The sequence below is a fragment of the Lacerta agilis genome, chromosome 16 (genome assembly GCF_009819535.1).
Source record: "Lacerta agilis isolate rLacAgi1 chromosome 16, rLacAgi1.pri, whole genome shotgun sequence".
Lineage (NCBI taxonomy): Eukaryota > Metazoa > Chordata > Lepidosauria > Squamata > Lacertidae > Lacerta > Lacerta agilis.
Window position 1 is genome coordinate 31,154,996 of NC_046327.1, and position 24,070 is coordinate 31,179,065.

Below are 24,070 nucleotides of genomic sequence, written 5' to 3' on the forward strand. Positions count from 1 at the left end.
TCTTTGTGGCCATACCTGTGAGAGTTCAGATATTATACAGTCCTCCCAGTACCAACCCCAGTACCTGATGCTGATCTGTGCCTTTGAAGGATAGTTCAGACACAAGGAAACCCGTTACCAGAGTACATAAACACCACAAAATGTCTCTTGAGTGGGAAAATAACAGTAATATTCTAAACAGGGCAAGTACAATCCCCACACCTTTTCGTGCCCCACATGCAAACCCTATGGCAGTGAAACAGCTGGCAGATAAGTTTTTGGGTTACTGTGCTTATTCAAGCCAAAATGGAAAGACAGCCCCTTTTAACATTTCAATTGGTATTTTGTTTGTCTAGCTTTGTAAATCCCCATTTTCAGTGTAATTTTTCTAGAAAAAGAGGTGCAGGAACTCACTGGGAACACTTCCCTCGTTCTCTTATAATGGCAATGGTGCCTACCTGAGAGGTGCCAGAACTGAGTTCCAATGAGCTCCAGCTGGAAAAAAAAACAACCCTGCCCATTTTACAGGAAGGTAAGCAAAGAAGGTAAGCCACCAGGGACGCGGTTCGAATCCCCGTGACATGGTGAGCTCCCGTTGGTTGGTCCCAGCTCCTGCCCACCTAGCAGTTCGAAAGCACGTCAAAGTGCAAGTAGATAAATAGGTACCGCTCCGGCGGGAATGTAAACGGCGTTTCCGTGCGCTGCTCTGGTTCGCCAGAAGTGGCTTTGTCATGCTGGCCACATGACCCGGAAGCTGTACATCGGCTCCCTCAGTCAGTAAAGCGAGATGAGCGCCGCAACCCCAGAGTCGGATACGACTGGACCTAATGGTCAGGGGTCCCTTTACCTTTAAGCAAAGACCACACAGTGAATTGTAGCAGAAATGAGACTCCTTCATTCCACACACCCTTCCATGTCGTACCCCCTCAACTCCCAAAAGACTTCAGTCCCAACTCTGACATTTGGACATATATATATATATATTTGCAATGTTTGGGCACATAATATAATGGTCAAATATGTCTGGCCGAAAAGCTTGGTAGTTAAAAGGACAGAGCTGGGTCAGAGGGGAAGGAGTTTCATCAGGAAAGTTCCATCTGATCCCAGTGTGTGTGGAGTGGGAGAAAGCTGGCTGCCTGTATAGCAAGCGAGTGCCCACAATATTCCACACCTCAGCCTAAACACCTCAAGCCCCAAGCCTGCACTGCTACTTGCAAACCTGCTGTGCCACACCAGAACTCGAGGTGTGCTTTGGCCAAGTCCCCGATCTGTGGCAAATGAGATAAGGATGGCACAGCACATTTAATGTTAGAAAGGACTGCTTCAAAGGGTTTTTGTGGGAGCAACAAGTCTCTTTCATGGGCCTCCTGCCCTTTGCCCATTTAAAATAGGATGGCTTTAAAAAAAAAAAAAAAGGATCCGGAGAATTCATGGAGGAGATGGCCATCAAAGGCTATTAGCCGGAATGGCTATGCGCTACCTCCACATCTGGGAGGTAGAAATGCTTCCGAACACCAGTTGCTGGAAACCAGGGGGTGGGAGAGTGCTGTGGTGCTCATGTCCTGCTTGCCGGTTTCCCGTTGAGGCATCTGGTTGGCCACTGTGAGAACAGGATGCTGGACTAGATGGGCCACTGGCCTGATCCAGCAGAGTTCTTCTTACGTCCTTCATCACCTTTCCGTGCATTTTGCAAACCTCTCTTCCTCCTACAAGAGCGACTTGGGCCCAGCTGGAGCTTTGGAGGCCCCACAGCCGTTTTGACTGGCTTCCTCCGGCGTTTTTGCTAGAACCAGGAAGGAAGGTGGAGGTGCCAGGCTCCTGGGCTAGCATCTCGATGCCTCAGTTCTCCTGCTGATCTGCGGTCCCCGCTGCTACGAGCACACAATGTAGGTGGGCAGGAACGGCTGTGGCCCCCCGTCACAGAGGTTGGTGTATAAGCTCATCTGGCCAGTGTTGGAATCCACAAGGCTATAGTCGGCAGAGATTCCAGAGTCAGACACCATCTGGTAACTGCTTTTGAGCTGGGGCTCGGTCTGGCGATGCTGCGGAGACAGACTCTTTGAGCTGGGGTCAAACACAGTGTACTCGAAGCTGGAAGAGGCCTGGCTGTTGTCCGGTGTCCCTACTCCTGCATCGAGGGCCAGATCTGTGCCCCCGCTGCTGTCGATGCCTAGCAAATGCAGGGAGCCATCCCCTCCTAAGCAGCATGGCACCAAGTCTTCATCCAGTATCAGGTAATCATCTTGGGAGGCTTCTGGGTTGCGAGGGGGTTCCCCCACGCCACGTGCCTTGGGGGGAAGGAGCGGAGGAACGGGAGGGCCATCCGCCTTGCGGACATCACATTCAGACAGGATCTCCACCAAAAACGGCTGCTCCTCCAGATAAGGAGAGTTCTGGCTCCACCACAGGTAGGTGCTCTGATGCCCCAGCCATAGCTGCAAAGAAAGGGGAATATCAGCATCAAGGGATGGGAGGTGGGGTAGGCCCCACCTCTCTCCCTTTAACCCTGTTTTCAGACACTATATATCTCTCTTCTTTACACTCCTTTGATTTACTAATTTCATGAAATTTATACACAGATTAATTGTAAAAAAAAACAACAACTTCAAAGCGGTGAACAAAACAGAGGACCCCCCCAGGCTTTGCAACAGTATAGTACAGGAAGCCGAGGGAGAAGTCATATGCAGACAAGAAAGCGCAGCTAGTGCAATACCTGGAAGTTCCCCTTGTAAATAGTGAAAAGATCCTTGAATTCATGCTCTGGGGTGGGGATTGCAGGCCAGATCTTCTTCTTCAAAAATCTGGTGGGAGATAATAGGAGAGAACAGACTTTCGTAAGAATGTGCATAACAATCACAAGTGTTAAAAATCATTCCCACTCCAGGGAGGAGAAGGTGTCGCAGGATTGGAAGAAATTTAAAGAATATTTAGTTAATTGTGTTAAATTGAATATTTGAGCAGAATTAGCTTGTAGAATAGGCTTTAGCTAGTTAATGTTAGATAAAATTGTTTTTAAGAGGTTTTATTGTTGAAGATTTATTGATTTAAGAATATCTTGGGATATATGGATTAAGTGATGAAATAGAGTTGGTTAATTAAATCCAGAAGATTATTAAGAGATATGGTTAATGTTTAAGAAAAAGGATACAAAGTTACCCAATATATATATGAATCTTGAATGCAGTGGAGGGAACGGGGGAAGTCCCATACTGTGAAGATAGAAACTAGAATGGTATAAAGATAAGTGTATATTCAGGTTTGTATCTGTATGTTTTTATATTTTGTGATTATTGTTGGTGGTGATGATTGTTTAATGTTCAGTGTTTATTGTTTTTTATTGTGTATGTGTTGTATTTTTTTCTTTGTTCTTTATACGAAAAATAATAAAATATTCTAAAAAAATAATAATAAAAAAAAATCATTCCCACTCCAACATCTCCTTAGTCCAGGGGTAGTCAACCTTTTTATACCTACCGCCCACTAATGCATCTTTCTTGATGGTAAAATTTCCTTACCACCCACCAGTGCTCGATGGAAGGAGGTTTCAGCTTGTGCCGTAGAACCCCTTACTGCCCACCTAGAATCCTGAAACGCCCACTAGTGGGCAGTAGGGAACAGTTTGACAACCCCTGCCGTAGTCAGTGCTTTTTTGCTGGTGGTACGCAGGGGAACACATACCCCTAAACATTTTGTGAATCTAAGTTTGGCCTCATTGAGGGGCAGTATTTCAATATGAGTAGGAAAATGAGAGTACCCCTAAACATTTTTTTAAAGCAAAAAAGCACTGGCCTTAGTAATGAAAACTAACTAGGGCAGGGATGGGGCACCTGTAGCCTTCCAGATGTTTCAACTCACATCAGCCCCAGTTAGTTTGGCCAATGGTCAGTGGTGGTGTTGAATGTGGTTCAGCAACACTGAGAGGGCCACAGATGTCCCACTCCTCAATTTAGGGGATTTCCTGATGGCTCTAACTTCTGCGATTGAAAATGCTCTTACAATCCCTCCAGACCTGATGGCCAATGTCCAAGTATTCAAAGAGGACATCCACCCATTGGTGGGTGGTAGGGTTGGAAGATCAACAAACTGGGGCATTACCTGCGGTTAAACATCAGGGTGAGGAAAGCCAACAGCAGAACGATCAGCACTAGAACGACAGACAGCGTCAGGATGAGGGGATCCAGTTCTGCAAGTCAGAAGAATAGGTTAGCCTAGCAAGAGGCACTTCATAAAAAAATCCTTTGGTTGGTACCCAAGTAACCTTCACACACCCTTCTGTTACATAGTCACTACGTGGAGAAAGCACATACATCTGGCAGTGGACATGGTAGGATGAACCAGTAATACGCTCTTGCCTGGATTTCAGCTTACTACCTGGTTCTTTTCAGATGTCTTGGTAGATAGTGAATCATGACTGTTACAATACTTCAGAGGACTTACAAGGCCAAAACACCATGTTGAAATCTCCTGAGTGGGCCAACTGTGGTCATTATCATCACGTCATCTAGTCAATTGAGTGCTCTAACATGTATTCTTCTTGACCACTAAGTCTCCCACCATTCCATGACCACCCTTCCATTCCTGACCCAGATAATGAAGATTAGAAAACATTATCTGAAGAGGTAGCACAGTGAGAATTGTCAAAGCACTACGAGCTACACCTGCCTTCAGCAACCACCTGTGAGCAAGGTAAGCTATTGCTCCAACCGGGAGTTGGAAGAGCAGAAACCACAGCAATTGAGGGAGGCTTCAACCCCACCCCACCCCATAACAATGTGGCAATGGTGTCAAGTTTGTGCTTGGTGATGGCATTTGAAGACAGCAAAGGAGAGGCTGCAGATGTAGCTTGTGGAAGACATTGGGCCTGAAGGTGGAGAAAAACGAGTTCTTTCAACATTAGGTCCCTGGGGTATGGTGGAACCACTCAGCCACCCTCTAGATGTCAGGGTCACTAGCTGAATGAGCTGGGGCATGACAGGGTGACAATAGAGTTTGCATGGGCACACCAGAAAACCATGCAGCCCTGACCTCATCACAACCATGTCCTGCCTGTCCAGGTAAGTTGCAGTGGCACCGGTTTGGGGAGGGTGGATCCACCCCCACCATACAGGGTTGCTACTGATTAAACCAAATAAGTGAAAAAAGTAAATAGACTGCTTAAAGACAATAGAAAAAGGTGGATGGAAGAGGAAGCTGGTGGGGAACCTGTGGCCCTCCAGATGTAGGTAGATTCCAGCTTCATCAGTCCTGGCCAGCATGGTCAATGGCCAGAGATGACCAACTGGAGGGCCACAGGTTGCCTTGTCCTGGACTAGAAATATGTGCATTAACAACAATGGAACTTAGTATTGTCAAATTGCTGAAGTTCTACTTTTCTAATAAAATAATACCGGACCTTTTAATGAACTAAATCCTGTGGAGCTGTTAACTAATAAAGCCCATTATCTTTTGGACTGAACAATAAACAAACTTGTCAAGAACATAGAAACATACTAATTATGCATGGTAGATAATTATCATAGAGTCACAGAGTTGGAAGGGACCATGAGTGTCATCTAGTCCAACCCCCTGCAATGTAGGAGTTTTCTTCTTCCAAAAATAGGGCTTGAACCCACAAACCTGAGATTCAGAGTCTTATGCTCTACTGAGCTATCCCAGGTATGTTTGGTAGTTATATTTCTCTCACTGGCAAGTACTAAATTACCAAACTACAATATCTGTGGCTGAGCTTATAGTGAAATAGTATTGCACTTCTGCTGTTGTATTTCTAACTGAATTATTTTTCACTGGAGTATTGTACAAAAGCAGCTGTTAGGTAAAACTCTAATAGCTGCTATCCTGCTGAATGTAATAACTGGTGGTGGGTAAAGTATAATTTCTGCTTCTTGTTTAAGGTGCAATGTTTAATGCCCAAAGTAAAATGCAATATTGGTTGTGAAGCAAAAAGTGAAATATTAGCATCCGGATTAAAGGGCCATACTTTTGGATGTTTTTCGTTGTTAAACATGAAAAATGTGTTTTGAGAATGGGTGATATTAAAAAGATAAAGAACTGAGTCTATTGTGTATATCAAAAGTGGGAAACAGAGACTCCAAAAGGCAAACAGGAGGAAATGCAGAAATAAATGGCAACAGTCTGGAAGAAAAATCTGTTTTGAGGGAAGAATGGGAAACATGAGATTGCAAAAAGGAGAACAAATAACAGATGAGAATTGGAATAGGAGATTAACAGGATCTATATCCAACTGATATTTGAAGGATAATGTATGGAAAAATATAAACACAATTGTTCATGTAAAGAAAGTAAAATCACAGCCTTTATTAATGGTTTTGATGCAAAAAAAGCTTTTGATAACATAACGGTCTTTTTTTTTTAAACATTAAAAGCTTACTTTAGAGAAAAAATCTTTACTTCGATTAACATTATTAATAACAGCCCAACTGCAAGGATAGAGGTTGATGACCAAATATCAAATTCATTCTGCGTACTGGAACTAGACACAGAGGTCCTGTCATTTTCATTATTTGTTCTCCGTTTGGAACCTTTAATAAGCATAATAGATGTAGAAAACAAAGGAACTGCGCACAGAAAAGTAGCTGGTATGTAACTTTCTTCACAGCAATGCCTAAACAATAATAGAGATTGTAAATTCTATCTGTAGCTGGAGAAGATTCTTTTTTCAATATTGTCTTCTTGTTTGCCTTAAAATTAACAAGGACAAAACAGAAATAATCAATATATATTTACATATACAAAGCGATATTCTAAAAAGAACAAAATTAGATCACCAATGAGTAAGGAAGAGATCTGTGTGATATTTGTATAATATTAAGAAAAAGTGAAAGCATTTCTATGAAGAGAATTTTGGGAATATTAGATAAGAAAAGAAGTTCCAAAGCAGAACAATGGAATAACTGAAACATATTTATTTGACCACGTGGCTAAAATTATATATAATCTTTCCCCAATTAAATGTCATTTTTCAGGCTTTGGCAAAATGAGCAAATGAATCTTAATTTTAAAATGTGGCAAAGCCTAGTTCCGCAATTTATATGGAACAGGAAGCAGCAAAGAATTAATTAAAGAGGTTGTATTGCTGGACAAGAAAAAAGGGTGGCTTATCATTTCCAATTTATAAACTTTACTATTTTGCCAGTGCCTTTAAATGACTAACAGAATGGATACCAATCTAGAGATGACTGGGGTTGAAACTGAACCACCCTTAAGACAATTGAATCTACAAGTTGTATTAATGAAATATTGGAAACCAGCTTAAACAAGGATAACATCATAGCAAATTTACTAAGAATATGGGGTAAATATAAGTACAAGTAAGGTAAAGGTAAAGGGACCCCTGACCGTTAGGTCAAGTCGCAGACGACTCTGGGGTTGCGGCGCTCATCTCGCTTTATTGGCCGAGGGAGCCGGCGTACAGCTTCTGGGTCATGTGGCCAGCATGACTAAGCCGCTTCTGGTGAACCAGAGCAGCACTCGGAAACGCCGTTTATCTTCCCGCCGGAGCGGTACCTATTTATCTACTTGCACTTCCACTTGACGTGCTTTCAAACTGCTAGGTTGGCAGGAGCAGGGACCGGGCAATGGGATCTCACCCTGTCACGGGGATTCGAACTGCCCACTTTCTGATCTGCAAGCCCTAGGCTCTGTGGTTTAGACCACAGCGCCACCTGCATCCCATAAGTACAAGTAGGGTCCAGCAAAATGCCAAGCACCACCAATAGTTTATGGTCTTCAATTTACCCCTAACTATGAAATACTATGGCTAGTTGGTGGAGTGTGCACACACACACATCATTGCCCATTCAAAGCCCTGCAAGGCTCTCACAAGCAGGGTGGAAGTGAGACTGGAGGGGCACTCCTGATAGAGTTGCCATGTGTCCTCTTTTTCCAGGACACGTCCTCTTTTTCAGGGGTAAAAATATCTGTCTGGGTGGATTTTTTATATTTGCCAAAATGTTTCTGGCTATACTTTCTGGATGAGACATAGACATAACTGGTGGTTGCTTTCCTCTTCTCTTCTCCTGTCCCCCCCCCCCAACGATATGCCTTATGAGGAACGGCTTAGGGAGCTGGGTATGTTTAGCCTGGAGAAGAGAAGGTTAAGGGGTGATATGATAGCCATGTTCAAATATATAAAAGGATGTCATATAGAGGAGGGTGAAAGGTTGTTTTCTGCTGCTCCAGAGAAGCGGACGTGGGGCAATGGATTCAAACTACAAGAAAGAAGATTCCACCTAAACATTAGGAAGAACTTCCTGACAGTGAGAGGTGTTCGGCAGTGGAATTTGCTACCAAGGAGTGTGGTGGAGTCTCCTTCTTTGGAGGTCTTTAAGCAGAGGCTTGACAGCCATCGGTCAGGAATGCTTTGATGGTGTTTCCTGCTTGGCAGGGGGTTGGACTGGATGGCCCTTGTGGTCTCTTCCAACTCTATGATTCTATGATTCTATGATTCTATGATATATCACAGCTTCTATAGCCTACATATAGTCAGGGTATTTAAAACGAGTCATCATAGCATCCTTTTTTTGCGCTTCAAAATATGGCAACCCTACGTCTGTTTCATTTTTCACAGTTTTAACTGTCATAACATAAATTTCCAGGAGAGATTTAGATCAGTTTCTGAAGCGGTCTAAATTTCTCCCTGGTTCGGGGCTGTATTAGGGAACCAAAATGGCTTTGGATACTTCAGATCCTGGTTCTCCCCCAGCAATATTCCCACAAGCTCAAGAAGCTTTTTTTTTTGTCCCCACTGATATCCGAGTTTTGATGTTGGTTGGGCCAAGGCAATCTGATATCTCCTCAAAGAAAAAGAATTGCGGGCTGCCATTGTCTTCTAGAAACGCAAAGGAAATAGGGACTTTCTTCCATCTACAGTGGATTTATCTAACACACACACACACACACACACACACACACACACACACACACACACACCAGCAATCTCCTGTCTCCCATCAACACCACCAGTTTATGCACCATCTGGGCAGAAAATAGCTCTCTGGAAGAAGCCAAGGTTGGGAATTGAAAAGTGGCGGAAGAATTTTCCCATGTGCAGCTTTCTTTCTTTCTTTCTTTCTTTCTTTCTTTCTTTCTTTCTTTCTTTCTTTCTTTCTTTCTTTTGCAAAAAACATTATTGTATCTATCTATATAACCTGAGTTTACTATTGTTACTTTATGCAAGAAACCACTATGTCATGAGAGTCGTATATTTTGATACACATTATATGGTATGTATACTACTACTATAATTGTCAATATTGTTTGTATTATTTAGATTTTGTGTACAAAGATGTTGTATTACCATATTGTGTTTGCATTATTTAGAGGCGTGCACCTCTGATGAAGCCCAGGAGGGCGAAACAGGGTTACTATTCCAGGAAACCTTGTCCGTGAACTGTGCAAGCTCTTCTTGTGAATTGTGAAAGCTTTTGTTTGGACCACACAAACACAGAGACATATGTGGATAAGTTCATATCTGGGACTTTGTGATCGATATCGTTCATTGGGACTTTTATTCATTCTGCTACTTTGCTGAACTTTGCTGATCTCTACATTAGACTATGTCTGTGAAGAACTTTTGATACAGAGAGAAATATATTGCATGAATGTCATTTTGATACAGCCGGTTACGTCTTTGTGGTGTGTTTGTGAATGCTTCCACGTAACCTAGGTTTAATGTTGTTTTGAGGTCCTATTCCCTTCAAATGGACTCATGCTGGACAGATGTAAAGTGAATTGTGCTCTGTTTTGGATTCCTTAGGCTTGGGATTTTTGTTCCAGTGTTATTGAGGCTTTCGTTCTTGTTGATTTGGGGGTGGGGTTCTCAGGAAAGGTAAAGGTAAAAGGACCCCTGACCATCAGGTCCAGTCGTGTCCGACTCTGGGGTTGTGGTGCTCATCTCGCTCTATAGGCCAAGGGAGCCGGCGTTTGTCCGCAGACAGCTTCTGGGTCATGTGGCCAGCATGACAAAGCTGCTTCTGGCGAACCAGAGCAGTGCACGGAAACACCGTTTACCTTCCCGCTGGAGCGGTCCCTATTTATCTACTTGCACTTTGACGTGCTTTCGAACTGCTAGGTGGGCAGGAGCTGGGACCGATCAACGGGAGATCACCCCGTGGCAGGGATTTGAACCGCCAACCTTCTGATCAGCAAGCCCTAGACTCTGCGGTTTAACCCACAGCGCCACCTGGGTCCCCAGGGGTTCTCAGAAGGCGCCCACTGTTATTATTTTTTAATGCTTCTTTGGTTTTTGTTTCATTTTTCCTTAAAGGCAGTTTCTCAGCTTCTCGTGGTTTTATGAGCATTGCTCCATGCTAATTAAGCGGCTACTTCCAACCGGCCCAGCGCCATGGCTGCGGCCAAAATTGCCCAAAGAGCACTTACCACTAGGTATCATGGCTGACGCCGTCTGCGACCACCCACTCCAGAAGCCATCAAAGCTGACTCCATTCGGCTTGGCCCGCACAGCCAACGTGTAGCGGGTTCCTCCTTTGAGATTCCGGAGGTAATATGTCTGCCCATTGGAAATCTCCACCTGGAGGCAGAAGGGGGGGGGGAAGCAGAGGTCAGAGGGAGGGAAGGAGGGAGTTTCGAAAGGCAGGTAACAAAGGACAAAAGCGACTTACCCGCTGGACTATGCTACCCTTATGGAAGATGGCCATCTCATAGCGGATGCTATTGTCCATGTACTGAATGGGGGGCTGCCAGCTCACATTCAGCTGTCCCGGAGGCTCCAACAGCTGCACTGCCAGGTTAGAGGGGGGATCCAGGAAAACTGGAAGAGGAAAGGAGCAGGATGTGAGAACAGCTCAGTGGCGACAGAATTAGAGGTCTTCTTTCTTTCTTCTTACACTTAGGGGACACAACAGGCAACACATCAACTGCACCCTCTTTCCTATCTAGTGCAAACGCACATTATCTTGCCTCCCTATTGACTGCACTGCTAGCCTCTGTTCCTGCCCCCCCCCCAAAAAAACCCAAGTAGTTTATGGTCACACAGAGTGCAGCTGATCTACTGGTTGGGCACTACAGGCAGTGGCGGAGCATCATGCTCCGGCACCGGGGGCGGGAAGCTGGGGATGGCGTGCATTCTGGGGGTGGGGTGCGCCGCCCGCAGGGGCGGGGCGCGTGTTCTGGGGGCGTGCCGTGCCAAGATGGAACCCAATCGGGGTCGCACTGCCTGGGGTGCCCCGCCCTTCCTACGCCAGTGACTACAGGCTACGTTTATTTGGGAGTAAGCTTAGGTAAAGGTAAAGGGACCCCTGACCATTAGGTCCAGTCGTGGACGACTCTGGAGTTGCGGCGCTCATCTCACTTTATTGGCTGAGGCAGCCAGCGTACAGCTTCAGGATCATGTGGCCAGCATGACTAAGCCGCTTCTGGCAAAACCAGAGCAGTGCACAGAAACGCTATTTACCTTCTGGGTCATGTGGCCAGCATGACTAAGCCGCTTCTGGCGAACCAGAGCAGCACATGGAAACGCCGTTTATCTTCCCGCTGGAGCGGTACCTATTTATCTACTTGCACTTTGACATGCTTTCGAACTGCTAGGTGGGCAGGAGCTGGGACTGAGCAACGGGAACTCACCCCGTGGCAGGGATTTGAACCGCCGACCTTCTGGTCAACAAGCCCTAGGCTCTGTGGTTTAACCCACAGTGCCACCCCCCCAAAAAAAACCCAAGTAGTTTATCGTCACCAAGTGTGCAGCTGATCTACGGGCTGGGCACTACAAGCTATGTTTATTTGGGAGTAAGCTTAGGGTTGCCATATTTTGAACAGCAAAAAAGAGCACGCCATGATGACTCTCATTTTAAATACCTGTACTGTATGTAGGCTATAGAAATTGTGATTTATCGGGGGGGGGGGAGAGGTCAGGAGAAGAGAAGCAAGTCTTCAACCACCAGTTATGTCTATGTCTCATCCAGAAAGTATAGCCAGAGACATTTTGGCCAATTTTAAAAAAAATCCACCCGGACAGAAATCTTAGCCCTGAAAAGAGGGCATGTCCTGGAAAAAGAGGACACATGGCAACCCTAAGTAAGCTCCACTGAACTCAGTGTGATCTTGTGAGCAAATGTGCACAAGCACATTTAAAAGAAAAGAACTCTAAGCACCCTTAAGCCCCAGAAAAAAAGCACTGGCCACTACAAATTACTCTGAGAAATGTTTCTGTGGCTTTAACAATTGTAAAATATATAGCAGGGGTGGCCAACTCCCAAGAGACTGTAATCTGCTTACAGAGCTAAAAACTGGCGGTGATCTACCCCTTTTTGGGGGGTTCAGGTCAAAGTTGTTGAGCTTTTTTGGGGAGGAGGAAAACCCCGTTTTTTAGGCATTCAGGTCAAAGTTGTTATTGAGCTTTTTTTTAGGGAGAAGGAAATCCCTGTTTTTGGGTGGTGCAGGGCAAAAAAATTGAGCTTTTCTTAGGGGAGCCAAAGTTGTTGAGCTTCTTTGGGGGAGCCAGTGATCAACCACAGACATCCAGTGATCTACCGGTAGATCACAATCTACCTGTTGGACGTGCCTGATATATACCCTGTTTCTCCTAAAATAAGACATAGCCATAAAATAAGCCATAGCAGGATTTCTATGCATTTGCGAAATATAAGCCGTTCCCCAAAAATAAGCCATACCCTGAAAATAAGCCAGTGATGCGGTACCTCCCATTAAAACAGCCTGGGGAGGCGTGGCTATGCAGCGTACCGATGCGACGCGGTTAAAATAAGACATCCCCTGAAAATAAGCCATACTGTGGTTTTTTGAGCAAAAAAATATATAAGACAGTGTCTTATTTTAGGAGAAACACGGTAGGAATTGAACAGGTTTTAGAATGGAGATCAGAAAGCTTCACCTCTCCAGTTTCTGCCTCTATTGTCGTAAAGGTGTAGATAAGGCAGCCTTCACCAACTTGGTACCCGGCAGACATTGTTATAATACAACTCTCATCACCCTTGACCTTTGGGCATGCTGGCTGGGGCTGATGGGACTTGTAGTGCAAAACATTGCTAGTCCTCCCCACACAAACACGTCTGCCTTAGACTCAGGTACAGTAGTCTGGAATCTGGATTATACTAGTGGGAAGAAAGTGCTGCGGTTTGTTAAGGATTTTGAGAAATGAAGCTCTGTGGGACGTCTCCTAGCCACTCTAAGCACCCTTAGCATACTACATTTCCCAGGATTCTTTGAGGGAAGTCACAGCTGTTAAATTGGTTTAAAGGTGTGGTGTGGGTTAGGGTGTCTTTGAGCACATTCTGAACTTGTTTTCTTTTCCGTACCAGAACTGAGCTCACCGCTCTTTTCGCACAAAAGTCTATTCCTCTTGTGCTTTCTTCATTTTGATAGCCTAATTCAGGTGGAAAGGGGTCGTTTTGCTGTTGCGATCATTAATCCACTGGGAGTCAGAAACCTTTGCTGACCTATAGCAAATAACCCAAAGTTCTACCATTCTGCGGATAATGCCACGGTTGCAGGTTTGATCCCCGTAAGGGACCGCTGCATATTCCTGCATTGCAGGGGGTTGAACCAGAAGGTCCTCAGAGTCCCTTCCAACTCTATGATTCTATGATCCAGATCTACATTCTTCTCGCTCCCAGGTTCCCACCCACCCACCCGGTCTAGGAAGACTTGGAGGCAGGTGCAGGTCATTTCCTGCAAGGCCCACCCACTTCGCATTGGGCACTTACGTAGTTTTTCCACAAAGATGGTTCTGTTGTACAGAGTGCTCTGGGGGGAGCGCCCATCAAAGACCTTGATCTCAAGAGGGGAAAAGGCTGAAACGTCTTGCCTCGGAAAGAAGCAAGTGTATCGCGTTGTGTTCCGGGGTGTGTACTCCACAGTCAAGTTACACCATTTCAAAGAGTCGTCGTCCCTGAATGAAAGCAGGTGAGAAATGCCGCATTATTATTATTATTTAAAGTTTGAGAAGCAGCTTCTATTGCAAGCATTGTGCCTAGCAGGGTTGAAGGAGGAAGATGGGAGTTTAGGGGGGCTCTTGAGGTCAAGGCCAACATCCCTTAGGGCTGTGTTGACCTGGGCAACTTCTTTTTGTAAAGCTCATTGTCAACGCTAGTCAGCATAGGACTAAATTTTACATACTGAACTGTAGTGCATTGGCCCTCCTGGCCTGCCATACAAGTCAGCTCTCAGGCACGTTGAGTTCCTGTTCTACATTTGAAGAAGCAGCCTGCTGTGGAACTGGCTTTCTTCTCCATAAAGCACTTGCATAAAAGCTGTTTTGGACCATACATCCTTTGAATGGCCTCCTCGTCGCGTTACCTTTGAGGCATACGATTTCTTCGTGAATTAGAGAGACGATGTGGCTCTCGCAAATCAATGTGTGAACGTCAACATTCCTCGTCTCAGCAGCCCCTATTACTGTGCCCTGTCTTCTCTGCCCATTCTCTCTCCTTCTTCACCTCAGCCTCCTCTTTCTACTTCCCATGTTTCCAAAGGAGCCCACTCAAGAAAATTTCACGCAGAATAGCTACACTCACAGAGCAATCATAGGCATGTTGATCATAGAATCGTGGAATCGAAAGGCTGGAAGGGACCCCGAGGGTCAGTGGCGTAGCGAGGGCGGGGCGTAGGGGGCGGGGCACCCTGGGTTCCAGCCTGGGGAGGGTGACACTCTGTGCCACCCTCCCCGCGAGTGCGACTTCCAAGCCGCTGCCCGGCAGCCCTTCCATGCGAGCAGCCACCACACGGAAGGGGTGCCGGGCGGCAGCTTGGGAGTCCGGACAGACTGCCTGCAGAGACTGCGCATGTGCGGACATGATGCATATGCTACGGAGCGAGGCCCCGCCCTGGGGGGTGCCGCTTGGCTTGCTGCCCAGGCAGCCAAGCGGCTCGGTACACCTCTGTCGAGGGTCTTCTAGTCCAGCCCCCTGAAATGCAGAAATCTCAAATGAAGCATCCGTTACAGGTGGCCCTCCAACCTGTGCTTAAAATCCTCCAAAGAAGGAGAGTCCATTCCACTGTCAAACAGCGCTTACTGTCAGAATCCTTTAGTACATTTCAAGATCTGTTGTTTTATGCAACATAAATATCAGTTTTCTAACCTCTGGGAGTTTGGGGAATATGAGGGTAAAATACAGGCTCCTGGGACTTTTGGGACACAGAAACCTATTGGACTAATACTACAGGTATGACCCTCATTCTAACCCGACTCTTTCCTATTTTGGCACTTCTGTATATATTTTGCACAGACACGATCTACTAACACCACTTTGATGCATCTCCCAGGAGTCCTTCGAAACAGAACAGAGATGTGGGAGGCAGGAATTGGGTAGTAACGCATCCTAGATTTAGCAAAGGTCAGCGATACTGCAAAAAGAAAACCTGTATTACGTACAGACGCATCAAAATACAAAGAAGCGTTCAAAAATAAATGGAAGCTATGTATTGGGTTTTGGAATAGTAATAATGATGAAAAACCAGACCAGGTTTTCAGCTTGTCAATCAATATAAGTATAGCTTCCCTTGGCATCTTGTTAGCACCAAAACTGTAATACTAGCTTCCCCTTTTTCATATTTTTCATAATAATTAATAAGGATAAATTTTAATAAGATAAAATGCATCAAGACTGAATGTCCCTGAAATATATTGTATAGTTAATTCTGCATACTCTCATATGATGTAACCATTTGTTACTAATGATTATGTCGGACCAGATTGGCAGCCCTCATGGAGGGAATATGATGGAAGGTGGTGAACTCTCCTTCCTTGGAGGTTTTTAAGCAGAGGTTGGTTGGTTGGTTGGATGGATGGATGGCTGTCTGTCACGGATGCTTTAGCAGAGATTCCTGCATTGCAGGGGGTTGGACTAGATGACCCTTGAGATCCTTCCAACTCTAAGATTCTATGATTCTATATACATATATGCCTTGAGCACCTAAGAGGTAAGGCACTATATAAATATAACACATAAAACGAAAACAACGCAGAAAGTCTTAGGTGAAATCCCCATAACATCCTCAGGCTCTTAGAGGATCTGTAGACCAGATCAGGCTGAGCCTCTGAGACTGGCTGTCTCTGGTACGGCTTACACACACACTTACTCATATTTGTATCCAAAGCTGTACATGCTCTGGTTGTTTTGCTCCTTCATGGGTACAAATGTCTCCCAGAAGCAGGCCAGGTCTTCCAGCTGCTGGGTGAAACACTTGAGGTCCGAACGGTCCTCCGTCAACAGATACGCAGCTAGGTGCAAAGCAGACAGACAGACAGGCATAACATTACCAAATACCCTCCAACATTTCTCCGAAGAAAATAGGGACGTCCTATTCAACAACCACAAAGCCTAGGGCTTGCTGATTAGAAGGTCAGCAGTTTGAATCCCCGCGATGGGGTGAGCTCCCGTTGCTCGGTCCCAGCTCCTGCCCACCTAGCAGTTCAAAAGCACGACAAAGTGCAAGTAGATAAATAGGTACCACTCCGGTGGGAAGGTAAACGGCATTTTCGTGCACTGCTCTGGTTCACCAGAAGCGGCTTTGTCATGCTGGCCACATGACCCAGAAGCTGTACGCCGACTCCCTCGGCCAGTAATGCAAGATGAGTGCCGCAACCCCAGAGTCGTTCGCGACTGGACCTAATGGTCAGGAGTCCCTTTACCTTTACTCAACAACAACAACAACAACAACAACAACAACAACAACAACAACAGTAATGTCCTACCCACCTGACTGGGTTGCCTCAGCTACTCTGGGCATCTTCCAACATATATAAAAACATAATTAAATATTTAAAAAAACCAAAACCTTCCCTATACAGGGCCAACTTCAGGTGTCTTCTAAAGGTTGTATAGCTACTTATCTCTTTGGCTCAGGGGTTGCATAACTCCATAACCTCTAAGATTTCTCTGATGGAAACAGGGACATCCTAAGGGAAAGCGGGACATTCCGGGATCAAATCAGAAACCGGGACGGCTTCTGTAAATCCGGGACTGTCCCTGGGAAATGGGGACACTCGGAGGGTCTGCTACCCATAGGAATAGACAAGCGGGCGCTCCTTGCTCCCCCCCCCCACAACACCATCACCTGTCTCATCCTTGCCCAGGGAAGCTGTGCATTCAGAACTAAAAATTAGGGTCAAGCTGAAATTTCTGGGGTGAATCCTCTGGCGCTTTCCTCCAGCTCCTTACAGACTGTTGGGAGAATTTCAGTAGTCTCCCCCCCCCCCCTTAAAGCAGCCTTCCAAGTTTCATTTCCCAAGAATGGTGCGGAGGCCCAGGTTCAGTCTTGCCTGTGCCTCTGGTCTCAGGGGGTGGACTGGGTGCACTGGGAAGGGTGTCAGAATGAGTGCACCCCCTCTGCTGATGTCTGCCCATGCCCCTGCTGTCCGAGACCCCACCAAGCCACCAGATTGAGTGCAACACACACACTCCGCCAGCCACTGCTGTGCTATTTCACCCACCACCCTTGCCAGGTGACTTGAAACCTGACTGCAGCAATGGCTGCAGCAATGGCAACAAAAAATTACGGAATATATGGAAATTGCAAGAATGACAATGAGAGTCAGACAACAGGGAGATGAAACATTTAGAAATGAATGGGGAAGGTTTATAGAATATCTAGACAAGGTGTGTAAATCGTAAAAGAATGACGTTGATCTCATAGGGTGAAAGAACAGTTACGACAGAATGAATAAAATTAAGATGATAGATAATATTTTTGTTAAAATGTTAGAGAAAAATGAATTTAAAATGTGATGAAATGAATTAATTGTGTGGAATACAACTTAAGTCAAGCCATGTGGAGAGTGATCTTATCGAGGCCTCCTTTGTGTCTCACAAGACTTTGCCAGGGGCTTGGCAGAGTGACCCTGTGCTATACAGCGTTTCTCAACCTTGGGTCCCGAGGTGTTGGCGGACTTCAACTCCCATCATCCCTGGCCATTGGCCATGCTAGCTGGGGTTGATGGGAAATGGGAGCCCAGCAACACCTGGAGGGCCATGGGTTGCCCATCCCTGACCTCAAGGACTAGAACCTTGTTTGCTTTTAAAATTGAAATTCTGTAGCATCCCTTGTGACCATTGTTTCTTCCAGTTTTGTTTGTTTCTTCCAGTTTGTGGGTCGCCTCCTCATAAAGCTTCTTAAAACAGCTTTAAAATGTAAAAGCAACTTAATACATTTTGTGAAAGTGGAATTTAATCCATATCTGATGTCTAACTACTTGCAGGGGGGAGTTTACTAAGCAATATTCCTGGGTATTATTCCAAACAACAAAATTATTCCAACAAAACAACTACCGGTAATTAGTGTACAGTTCCTTTATCAGTGTGGAGTTTTGTGGGGGGTTTTTTTTACTGCGGGTTGTCATACTGTTTTTAAATTTCATATATGAAACAAAGATGTGGGCTATTAAAAAAATTATTAATGGAAAAAATTGAAATCTGAGGAGGTTCTCAGACCCAAATGAGCCACGAAGAACACGTTGGCCTGCCACCTTCCCCTGTCTCCTTCCTGTGATTCTACAAAATTTTGTTCAAGGAGATGAATGACGAGTTGCTGTTCTGCTCCAAGTTCTTCCACCCCTCAAAAGTTGCAGCCAAGAAAGGATAGAACTTTCTCGTACAATATTATCCTATCATCTTTAGCTAAACATCACCTGGGGCTCACAGAAATGAGGTTCAGTTTAGCGACAGCCACATACTGCTCATAATGGGACATTTGATCTTTAGGAAGCTGGATTCTGTTCCCGGCAACCTCCTGCATTTTCTGCACAGAAATCCCGTTTTTTAATTCCTGTATCTGAAGAAGTGTGCATGCACACGAAAGCTCATACCAAGAACAAACTTAGTTGGTCTCTAAGGTGCTACTGGAAGGAATTTTTTATTTTTTATTTTGTTTTAATTCCTTTCTTAATCTTGCACAGCCGTTTCATGCTGCCTTTATTGCATCCCACATTCCGTGCCCTCTTTGCAGAGAAAGGAGCTTCCAAATGCATGGAATACAGTAATAAATGAATAAATCAGCAGCAGCAAAGGAGCAGCACTCTGTGCATGCTCAAAGATAATCTTGTCTTTATTCTTCTTACTTTAAATGCCTTCGGATAGGCTTCTGGTAATGAAAGCTACTTCATTACCGCCATAGAATCCAGATTTTGCTGGGATTATTGTTGTTGTTGTTGTTTTAAGGGAAACAGTACAAACTGTCATATGCAAGGTCACATGTTCGGCAGCTATGTATTTTATGACCCAGTTCTCTTCCTTACGTTACGCACACAAACACAGAAGTCTTACAGCCACCTCCATCTGGCATCTGTTTCCCCGAGATAAGAGCTGGCTGTACACCCTCAGTCCCAGTAGAGTCTAGGCCGCGGGAGAAAGTACAGGAAAGAGGAGGGGGTAGCCATTTGTTTCTCCCACCCACCCACTTTTTATATGGGTCTGCCAGGAATCCTTAGCCTCACCCATGGGGGGTCAGACCAATGGTTTTTCGTTAGCCACATGGAGACAAGGGCTGGGCTGGGCGTAATGGGGTGTGTGTGATTCAATATGAGCAACGGAAGCAGAGTTCATACAATTCCTTATTTCTCCTATTCCTCCATCCCCAGTTTTCCGCACTACAGAAACAGCATCCCTCGGGAAACTGTCAACAACAGAGAACAGCAGTTGTTAAGTTGTTGGCTAGGTTTGCATTTCTTTTGTTATCGAAATGGAGACTGCAGGAGTAGGAGGACAAAAGCAAATGAAATCTGCTTCTGCTGAAACTACAAGATGCGGGGTGGCTGCTCGCTTATCCCAAGCAAGTAGAGACTGATGTTTCCCTGAATGTGCAAAACGCACAAAGCTACAAAAACAGAATAGGTTTAGCCCAGATCAAAAGAGACCGTGTTAGCTGAAGAGAAGAAGAGGAAAAGCTGTAGCTGGCTGGGAGGTTTTAGATTAGACATCAGGAAGAACTTCCTAAATCAGTAGAGTCTAGAACCTTTGGGGTTCTAGAATCTGCCTCTGGACCTTGTGGGGAGGGGTGTTGTTGTTTTGCCTTACAGCAATACAGCTTATAGATTCATAGGAGAGACCACAAGGGTCATCTAGTCCAACCCCCTGCAATGCAGGAATCTTTTGCCCTGCGTGGGGCTCGAACCCACGGCCCTGAGATTAAGAGTCTCACGCTCTACGGACTGAGCTATCTGGGCAGGGCTTTGATGTAAAGACCCAGGCAAGTAAATGCCCTTTGCACTCATATACTTCCCTTGTTGAAAAGTTGCATTCAAAAATGGAGGCAACAGGTAAATTTCCTCTTGTTGGATTTGGGCATATGATTGGAAACTGTCATAAGCGGAAGGACTGACCCCCGCCTCCCCGGTGCATGACTTGATTCTTCTGCACTTGACAATTGGCAGCTCAAAACTGAACAGGGGTCTAGGGTAGAATAAAAGCTTCCTTAATTTGACACGTCAAATAAGAACCATACAAAAACTCATTTTTATATGTTGAGTTCTGATTAGATGCTGCGGTCATGAAATAACGAGCAAGCGTTAAATTGACCTTAAGTAAACTGAACGAACTATATCGGACTCCCCTAGGCAAACAAGCCACGCACAGGCAGACTTGTTAAAAAATCACATGTGTTTTAAAGTCTGTAGAGCAGCCATTATGTTATGTTTGTAATTATGTAAATCTTGTAATTATGTAAATGTTGTAAGCCGCCTTGAGATTGTTTTAACTATGGAAAGGCGGCATACAAATAAAATGGTGATGATGATGATTCATTACCCAGTATCTTGATATTTAGGCAAGTAATATTTGAACTATGTTGGAACACACACATTATGGATGTGGAATCCCACCACAAGACTCTTTGGGGGGAGGGATTGGGTCAAAGTAGGTTCATGCTCACATATTACAACCTTCCCAATGGAAGCAATTCTGCATTTCACATTTTATTTTTCTACTTTTCACATTTGGGTAGGTGGGTATGCAACTTTCCAAAAGAGCATCTCCCGCCATCATAAATCCCACACATCTAACTACTGGGCTTACAAATCTAATGACTACATGGGTGAAGTCAGGAAACAACAAGGTATTTCCTCACCCTATACAGATCCTGCAGTTGAGGCTCCAGTACTTTGGCCACCACATGAGAGGAGAAGACTCCCTGGAAAGACCCTGATGTTGGGAAAGATGGAGGGCACAAGGAGAAGGGGACGACAGAGGATGAGATGGTTGGACAGTGTTCTCGAAGCTACCAGCATGAGTCTGACCAAACTGCGGGAGGCAGTGGAAGACAGGAGTGCCTGGTGTGCTCTGGTCCATGGGGTCACTAAGAGTCGGGCACGACTGAACAACAACAACATAAGCTTTAACTACAGAACTTCAGCTGCCTGAGGGGAACAGGGATGTCAAAATTGCCACAATGGAAATTGTGCACTCTGAAATTTTGCATCTGCTTTGTTAATACACCCTCAGGTCTACTTGCGAGGGATGTGTGGCCAGGAATGTACAAAAGGTCGGCCACAGACATATTCTTTCCCACAGGAAAACAAACATACATAAAGATCTGAAAGCCTGCAGCTTTAGAACCTCAAACTTTGGGAATGCCTTACTGGTGTCATGTCAATTTCATTGACCTTTGAATCGGTCACATCCTACCTTCAACAGAAATAGACCCAATAACCCACCCACCCACCCCGCTTTGCCTCAACCTCCTCCCCTTCCAGGTTACCCCAACACTCGTGTCCACAGTTAAGGGAGGGGTCCTTTTTTTAATTAAGCTGAGAGACTTCAAATTTACAAGAATCCACCGGGCCTTACAAGAACCTGCTCCACTGTTAAACCCCCCAGATCTCCTTTTTTCTTTAGAGGGGCAATGTCTGCCAAGCTGCAAAATTTCTGCTTTCAACGCGGCCGATAACAGTGTTCCTAAGCACAGGAAGAGAGAGAAAGCGCAGGAAGAGAGAGAAAGTTTACATGAAAACCGCGAGGAGCAGATGAAGTACACAAACCAGGCAAGATCAGATCAGATCAATCTTGCGGAGGTTGCCTCATATTTTAGCCATATGGCGCAATCCAGAATACTGGAAAGAGACTCTGCGTCTGGCCAGTTGCAAGGTGGGCAGTCACAGTACATTAAGAGGCAGTTTCTTAGCTTCAATTTGAGCACTCCTTGACCCCCAGCTCCCCACCTTGGCAATTGCTCTCTTATCCCCTTCAACCCCCCCCCCCTACTTTGACAGGGCCCAGGTGGCCAGCGCGGTACCTTTGCTGTCGAAGCTGGCGCCCAGTTTTCCAAGCCCCTCGTGGGATGAGCCGGAGGCCCAAAGAACCAGGACGCAGAGGGTAGCGGTGTGTCTCCAGCCTCGCTCCATGCTTGCACGGGTGAAGGAGAGTCTCCCCGCCAAAAGTGTCCTTCCACCTGCTCTGCGAATCTGCATCTGGTTGTCAGAGCTGCTTACCCCTTGCCTTGCTCCCTGCTGGAGGCTGCAGATAAAGGGCGGGCTCTACTGTGGTGGCAGCGCCGGCGGCAGCAGCAGCAGCAGCAGCAGCAAAAGCAGCAACTCTGAGCAGAGGCTGGGAAGTCAGGGATCAGCCTCCCTGGATATTTCTCCTGCACTGCCAGAATAAGGGTGTATTTCACAGAGGGGAACTGAAATTCAAGGCCCGTGCGTTATATGCTCCTTCTGGCATCTCGCCTGTCCTCAGTGCTCAGTGCTAAGCCCTGGGATATTTGATGTGGTGGTAACATGCATAAGTGCCTCTGGTCATGTGCAAAGGGCACCCTTGCCGCTATTAAGTGTGCATTGCAGGCCTGCCAGATCAGAAGGGTGACTTCCAGGTAGGCAGCCTCTCTGGGACATTAATTGCACGGAGAATTGGATGAATATAAGTCAGGGCCAGCTCAAGGCATTTTGTTGCCTGCGGTGGAGGGCAAGATGGCCCCTTTGGTATAGGGCAGCTGAATCCTTCAGTGCTCTCCACTGCGCCCTAGGGCAGCAGGAAAGTGCACCCACCTCTTCCAACACACTGTGCCAGTCCCCCAGCATCTGCCGCCTGAGACCCCTGCCTTGCCCTGCCTAAGGGTAGGGCCGGCCCTGGAAGAGGGAGGGAGGGAGAGAAAAGCTGTTTCCCAATGAACTGCGGGCAGGGTGCCCAGGATGAGAGAAGAAAAACGACAGGGCTGGTGCCTTTGCTTTGCTTTGGGCAGCGCAGTTGGAAGGCCTGTGTTCAGATGGCTGTAAGACAGCCATTTCTTCATCTCCTTCCTTAAGGTGTGGACATGAGAAGTACGGAGAAATGGCTGCCATACAGCCATCCATCCCCCCCCCCCCGTCAATAGCAGCTCATTTGACCATATCATTGGGCTGCAAGGAGTCCCTGGGTTTTTCTTTAAATACTAAGTTCCATAAAATGATGGTCTTATTTCTAGGGAGGGGGGGGGAATGACTTATAAATGAAGGGTGCAGCTAAGCCTATGGATTTTGCCTCCATTTGTTTCATATAGGATAGCCCAATCATGGGGGATGGCAATTGTTCATAATATTCATTTTGTGCGCTCTTCTGTTATCAGGTTGGTTTTGTCGTAACATGGATGTTATGTGTAGTCACTTGCAAGCGTCTTGTGATTTTTTTAAATTTTGCTTTACAATCATACAATCCATGTTCCGTAATCCACATATCTCATATTTATACAGCCATGATCTCATATATCAATTACTATCATATACAACCACCCCCCTCACCCTCTCCCTTCCCTCCACCCTTATCTCGATTTCCTTTAGTCCGATCTTTATTTTCAACTTGCGTTCCTTTTATCTTTTTTCTCTTATTCTAAAGATTTATAATCCATCCTTCAATTCCTCTTATTCCTTCTTATTCCCCACACTTTAGTCTAGGCACATTAGCATATCATTTTTTGAGCAGTATTTTCCCAGATAATCCTCATATAACTTCCATTCATTTCTTAACTCTTGATTAGATTGATTTCATATAGCTGCTGTTAATTTGGCTGAGGTTAAATAATCATTTAATTTATTTATCCAATCTTCCTTTATAGGGGTCCTCTGTGCTTTCCAATTCCTCGCTATTATAATTCTCACTGCCGTGCTTGCATATAAAAATATATTTTTATTTTTCTG

General features: G+C 45.5%; 1 protein-coding gene and 1 non-coding gene across 2 annotated transcripts; both read right to left on the reverse strand.

Annotated features, from left to right (window-relative positions):
* Window positions 1–1,569: 1,569 nt before the first annotated feature.
* EPOR (erythropoietin receptor) lies at window positions 1,570–22,432 on the reverse strand. Its single transcript, XM_033173523.1, has 8 exons — window positions 22,195–22,432; window positions 16,051–16,192; window positions 13,677–13,861; window positions 10,620–10,768; window positions 10,378–10,528; window positions 4,075–4,162; window positions 2,693–2,780; window positions 1,570–2,414 (listed from the first exon to the last, which is right to left on the reverse strand). Exons 1-8 carry the CDS (start codon window positions 22,367–22,369, stop codon window positions 1,851–1,853), a joined length of 1,542 nt encoding a protein of 513 aa, XP_033029414.1. The 5' UTR covers window positions 22,370–22,432; the 3' UTR covers window positions 1,570–1,850.
* On the reverse strand, window positions 20,059–20,131 carry TRNAK-CUU. The gene has a single exon. It is a non-coding gene; the product is annotated as a tRNA-Lys (tRNA).
* Window positions 22,433–24,070: the final 1,638 nt, after the last annotated feature.